The sequence below is a fragment of the Nannochloropsis gaditana genome, assembly GCF_000240725.1.
Source record: "Nannochloropsis gaditana CCMP526 unplaced genomic scaffold scaffold326, whole genome shotgun sequence".
In the NCBI taxonomy this organism is placed as follows: Eukaryota; class Eustigmatophyceae; order Eustigmatales; family Monodopsidaceae; genus Microchloropsis; species Microchloropsis gaditana.
The window spans coordinates 14842-21129 of NW_005803627.1; the positions used below are offsets into that span (position 1 = coordinate 14842).

At 52.9% G+C, this 6288-nt stretch overlaps 1 protein-coding gene across 1 annotated transcript in view; it reads right to left on the reverse strand.

Annotated features, from left to right (window-relative positions):
• Positions 1 to 4799: 4799 nt before the first annotated feature.
• Positions 4800 to 6288, reverse strand: part of CYP51 (C14-demethylase / sterol 14-demethylase) — a gene marked incomplete at both ends in the record, with an annotated part of 1711 nt that continues 222 nt past the window's right edge. Inside the window, one exon of the mRNA XM_005854988.1 lies at positions 4800 to 6116. Within this exon, the coding sequence (XP_005855050.1) occupies positions 4800 to 6116 (1317 nt within the window). The remainder of the gene's footprint in view (positions 6117 to 6288) is intronic.

Here is a 6288-nt window from a genome sequence, read left to right on the forward strand (position 1 = left end):
CCCCCCCTCCCGGTGCCGCAAGGAGTCATGCTGCCCAACCCAACTTCTTCACACTACGAGCCGTCGCAAGAGCTTTATCCACTTCCATATTCGCAGCAACAGCAGCTGCCATCCCAACAGCAACAGCAGCAACCGCAGCAATTACTCCAGCATGATCCGCGCCATCGACACCCGGGCAACGTTTCCATGGCAATGGGATCGATGCTACCCATGCGTCAACACGATGACGGACCATATCAAATGTGAAGATGTGGACAAGAGTACAGGTAAAGAAGTGTGATTAGCTTGAAAAAAAATTATCTGAAATTACTCCGCATGTAAATTGATATGTTGTTGTGAAAGAGCCCCTGACAGGGTAGGAAGCGAAGTAAACACACTGAAAATGAAGGTCTTATTTACAATGCGAAAGTCACGCTCCCAATTCTGCGGTGAGATTCCGATGAGATTCGGGTAGAAGCATGAAGGACGAAAGAACAAATGATTGACGCCACCTTTGCCACAGCCGTGATGCAGCTCACAACCCGCATGGGTCTTTACCTTTTTGTCTACTTGTACGCATTGATAGTCTGCATGATGACCCGAGCTGCAAAGACGCTGTACCTGAGACACTCAACTTCCTTTTGACCCGATGAAAGTGCGTATGGCCGTCATGTCCCTCGAACCATAACCCTAGGGGGGCGAAGTGATGGGTATGTCAGAAGGGAGGTCGACACAAGGCCCTTTCCACCGAACGCACCGCAACAAATAACACACGGCAGACAGAGATGGGCTTTTAGGACATTTTACTTGAAAACGATGGGCTGGCAGAGATAGGCTTTTAGGACATTTTACTTGAAAACGATGGGCTGGTTTGGTCTATGCGAGAGCATCAGCCCGAAACATATCATGCTTTGAAATTTTACAATGGCCCCCCTCGGGTTTTTCTTCCCTCGGGAATTTTCCTCCGCGATTTTCGGCGCTTGGACCGAAGGAAAAACAGGTCAAGCGGGGGGGTTAACTAAGTCGTATCCCACTGTCAGTGCTTCCTTTCAAACGAAATGTTATTATTATAAGATCATGCGTAGGAATTGAGTTGTTCGTTGGGATTCTCCTTCTGGTATAACATCTTGTGCAATTGACAATAGCAAAAGAAACGTTGTCCTCCATCTCCAAGACACCTTCTCCTATCGCGATACATATCTCAACACGACAGCATCAGCGATATACTCAGAGAGACCTCGGATCTATCATGCTCTTTGTTGACAGGAAGCAGTACGCCGCTTTGCTCACTAGCAATTTGGGAAGTATTACAATTTTGTGGCTGCGCGTGGGGATGGTGAAGAAGGAATATCGAGTGCCTTGGATGGGCCCATGCGAGGCACGGAGGACAACTTATTAGCGCTCTTGGACGATATCAAGCCTCTCCTGGTGCCTTCTTTGAGTGGAGTGTAAATCGGGCGGCAAGCTGGGTGTCTACTCTATGCCCTGGGCGGAACAAGGTTGAGAGGAAACGTGGCTTCTTCTGTCTGTGGTCTTTTGGCCGCTATATCTGACATGGCTATTGACTTTGTGATTGAGCATCGCCGGCTTACACCTGATAACCCTTATCCCACGGCTTCCAAGGATTTGGATGCTGCTTTCGACTTTTTCGTAGATCACCTCTTCCCAAAGCAATACCCGGACGTGCTTATTATCGACAATGTAGAGTTGATGCGAGATCCTTAAGGGGGACGTTTGAGCGGTGTGAATTTCTTTCGAGCTTCAATCTGATTGAGGTAGGCCTTCCTAGCCTTGCGGGCGTAGATAACGCTGCCATCTTTCTCCCCTTTGTACAATTCGAATATCGAATTCGAAAATGTTTGCATCAGTATGTGTCGACGGGCTTCAATCAGGACACCTATTTCCGGGCCAAACGCGTCAATGAATCGAAAAAGATGAGCAAAAAGGTCAGCCTCATTCAATATCTTTACTGCAACTTGTTTAGAGTCCGCCAAGGCTTGTTTATAGGGGATCGACAATTGGACAATGTCTTCACTGTTCTTTCGCCTAAGCGTGTTCAGCGCTTCCTCCCCTTCTCGTCGACTACGGCTAGCTCCAACGCTGGACGAGACTTCGTATTATCTCATCGACTGTTGTTATTCCCTTTATCTCTTGTTCTCGGGTTGCTGCTGCTATCCACGGCAGAGCTTCTTGATGCTTATCGAGAAACATCACTCAATCTCTTTTAGTTAACACTGATGCACTCCAAATGGGCCGTCCGAAGAAGCGCGTCGAAACATGAAGTACAACCAAGTTTTTGGGGTAACATTACTTGGTCTATCTTCTCGTATATGATAAGCACGCAAGAAATCGCTACGCGATTGAAATTGTGCTGCTAGATGAATTTCAAGGTTTTTCCCGGCCCTGCTGTCAAATGACCTTCGTAACGGCTCACGTAACGGATGTCCAAACCCGTTGTTCTCGCGTACAAGGCCGATCTCTGCGATCTCTGCGATCTCTGCGATCCGTGCCTGACTTATTTCGTGTTGGCCTCGCCCGCCATTGATGCCATCTTCATGGATGTTACTGCAAGGAAGATTTTGGAGAACTGACGGTCTTGAATTCGCTTTAGTCAGGATTGTGCTATGTTGCGTTCGCTGAATCTCTTCTGCTTTGTACGATTATACCTATCACTGCTAGCTCAACAAAGTTCATCAACATTTTTCTCTACAAAAACCAGTGCATCATGGAGCTAATAGGATCCGTCTTGATGATCTATTTAGTCGTCAAATTCAACTCCATTGACGACTTCAACCTTGCGCACCGTGTTTTCAACCGATTGCGCTTCTGGATCCCACCAAGCGAGGAGGACATAAAGCGTGTTCTCCAAGCTCCACCGGCCGGCAGTGCGAACAACAAAGCCATGCGGCGCAAAAATGCAAACAGTGACAATAAGAAGAATGAAAAGGTGAACATGACAGCTGCAGACCGCGTCGAGCGACTTGAATTAAAACAGGCTCTCTTACAACAAGGAATGCTACTCAGGTACCGTGATTGGCCCGCCCTAGACCAGATAGTCATGTTCTTTCTATTGGCCATTTTTATGACCTGGTGGCAAGAAGTGTATCATTTTTCTCATCCAAGCGCACGACTGTTCAAAATCGGGAGTCTGTTTACCGGAATTGCGGCCATGGTTTCTCTAAAAGCCCTCCTCGACCTCGTGTGGAAATACGGTTCTTCTCGTACCGCCACCACAATCGATTTTCGGAACGTGGTTACATGGCTTACGGGCATCGTAGGTGCAATAACCGCGTCGAGCATGCTCCTGGTAGCCAAGGAGGGAGGCGGGCTCATGACCATGACGTTCCACCTTGACGGCGTCATGCGGGTGCTAGGAAAACGATGCTTTTCATTCTGTACCGAAACCATAGGCTTGAGCCCAACGTCCTCAATCCTCAAGGTAACAAATAGCGAAGGCGGTGAAGCGGAACAATTTGTGTCGTTGGGTCCAACACGAGCGTTCCTGGTAGGTGTAGCAACTACCATCGCTGTCGCCCTCGTCCCCTCGGCTTTAACTGCTTCTTTCGCATTTGTCCACCGAGAAAAGCTACCCGGACGGGCGCGAGGCAATGCCTTGGTCCGTACATCAGTCGTTGGGGAACCTGTTCTCACATCTTTATGCTGCCTTACGTTTTTCAAACCTCTGGGCCTGGGGCCGGTCCAACGCGCCCTGGCGACGACGACCGCTCCGCTGCCTGCGTGGATACTTCGGGTAGGAACCTCCTACGGATGGCTGCAATTGCAAGCCTGGATGCTTGGTCTGGTGATCACCTTGCGCCTGGTCCTCTTACGGTGGCAGCTGCAGACCTACTTGGAGTACGGTGGCATTCTGTCCCTCTACCAAGAGCTCCACCGCGCAGGCCCCAAACCCGAAGACGTGGATGGTCTCGGCTTGCGCCTCCTTTTCCAACAACGCTTGCAGCGCGTACCCCGAGTGTGCTTGGAAATCATTGCCCCTCTTATCTGGCTGTGCATTCTTCTCTTCCTCCTGGTGAGCAAGTGCTTCCTCCCCCCTTTCCTCAACATCATGGCGGAGATGTGCATGACGGAGGAAGCGCTCCAGGCCTACCTGTCCCCCCGAGGGAAACCATTGCCAGACAGCATCATCGCCGTCTTGCAAAATCTTCGTGGAAAAGGCGGAAAGGAGGGAGCATTGGACTGGCGGGCGGGTGGAGACGTTGTCCATGCCCTGTGGGACTTCCAATGGTTGAGTGAGTCGGAGTGGGGCGATTTGCTCGGCTTTTTTATCTGTTGGACCCTGGGTGCGTGGACCGTGCTGTATTTCACCTGTATTGCCTATCGAAGCATGCATGTACAGATGAGCGATCACTGAGGGAGGGCAGGGAGGAGGGAAGAGCGGTCGGAGGAAGCGCGGAGAAGGACAGATAAAGTATGGAGTGGGACCGCAGCGTCCACGCATGGGGTACCCTGCAGACGGTATTAGAGACAAAACGAAGCATCGAACGAATTAACACATAGTTACAAGTGCCACTAGGCCCGGTATGGTTTGCGTAGGGCTTGATATTCGGTGCTCGGCGTGTTGACCTTGCCATAGCTGTCCCTCCCACTCCTCCCTGCTCCCATAATTTCCCTCCGTCCCCCCCCCCGTCAATCTTGGGCAAGTACGTCTGAAAACTTTCTTTGGCCTAGCGGTGACCTCTGCCTCGTCACTTTCCCGCCTTCCACGCCCCGGCGTACTAACACACCGATGTAAGCAATACTTCATACCTCCTCTATCCCCCCGCGGTCCAACTCCCCTCCACCCCTGCCGCTGTCCCGGCTTACCGCCGTCGGTACTTAACAGTGCAGGGCGCTGTGGGCCCTACCACCATCGCGTGGTAGTTCGGGGGAGGAACGGCACCGTCGGGGGTAGCCAAAGTCAGTTCAAATTTCGAGAAGAGCAAGGAGAGGACGGTTTTCAGCTGCACATAGGCGAATTGTTGGCCCAGGCAGGCGTGCAACCCCCCGCCAAAGGGAACGTAGGCAAAGAGAGGTTTGTGTTCTTCCCGAGGGGGCGCAAACCGGTCCGGGTCGAAGCTGTCGGGCGCCGGGAACAAAGACGGGAGGCGTTGATGCACGGAGGGGGAGACAGCCACCACGCTCCCTTTGGGGACGGTGTAGGCTTTTCCTTCCTGGGACTGGACGAGCAGGTCCTGCCGGCATTGCCGCATCAGCATGATCAAGGGCGGGTGCATCCGCAAAGCCTCTCGAAGGCAATTGAACAACAGATCCATTTTCCCCACCGCGTCGAAATCCAAGGCCCTCAGCGCTGCCTCGGACCCCGTGTCCTGCCCCCGGATGGCGACTTGCTCCGCATAGACTCGGTCTTGCAAGCCCTTATTTTGCGCCAGGTACAAGGCCGTCCAGGAAGACGTGATGGAGGAGGTGTGCTGCCCGGCAAAGAGCAAGGCAATCAGCAAGCCCGTCACCTCGTCGTCGGTGATCTTGCTCCCGTCCTTGTATTCGATGTCCATAAACACCTGGAGGATGTCCGTGCGGGCCTCTGCCTCCGCCGCCCCTGCCGCCCGCCGGCGTTGGATCACCTTGGAGAAGAGCTTGACCATCTCTTTCCGAGCCGCGTCCCGTTTCCAATGCGACGGGATCGGCAAGTTCGGGAACAACACCGAGACGGGCGTGATCCCCTGGTCCAGGTCATTGTAAAGCTTGGAGACCTCCGCGAAGAGCTCCTGGCGGACGTCGTCCCCGTGCAAACACCGGGAAGCGGTCAAAATGATCAAATCGCTGAGCGCCTCACAGATATCCACCTCCCCCGCCTCCCCCCACCCCTTAAAGAATGCCTCCGTTTCCTCCGAAATTTTTTCCACGTACGTCCGAAGCCGGCCCGATTTCAAGGCGTTCGCCGTCCGTTGCATTTGCAAATTCCGTTTCTTGGGGTCCGAGTCGTACACCACGCCCTCCCCAAAGACGGCTTTCATGAACCCGTACACCTCGTCCTGCCCCAGCTCCTTGTCGCTCGCCTTGAAAAATGCCGCGGCCGCCTCCGGGCCGATCAAAAAGGTCATGCGTTGGGTGAAGAGGTTCACGGTGAAGACGCTCCCGTACGTCTGGTAGGAGGATTTGATCAGGTTGATGGGAGACTTCAAGAAGAGGAAAAAATGCCCGAAAAGCGGCCAGGCATTGCCGATGACGGGGGGGGTGTCCTTTCTTGACCTGGGCGTGAGGAGGAAAGACACGCAGATGAAGGCGAGGAAGGCGGCAGAGAGGCCTGAAGAGGGGAGGGGGTAGGGAGGGAGGGAGGGAGGGAGGGAG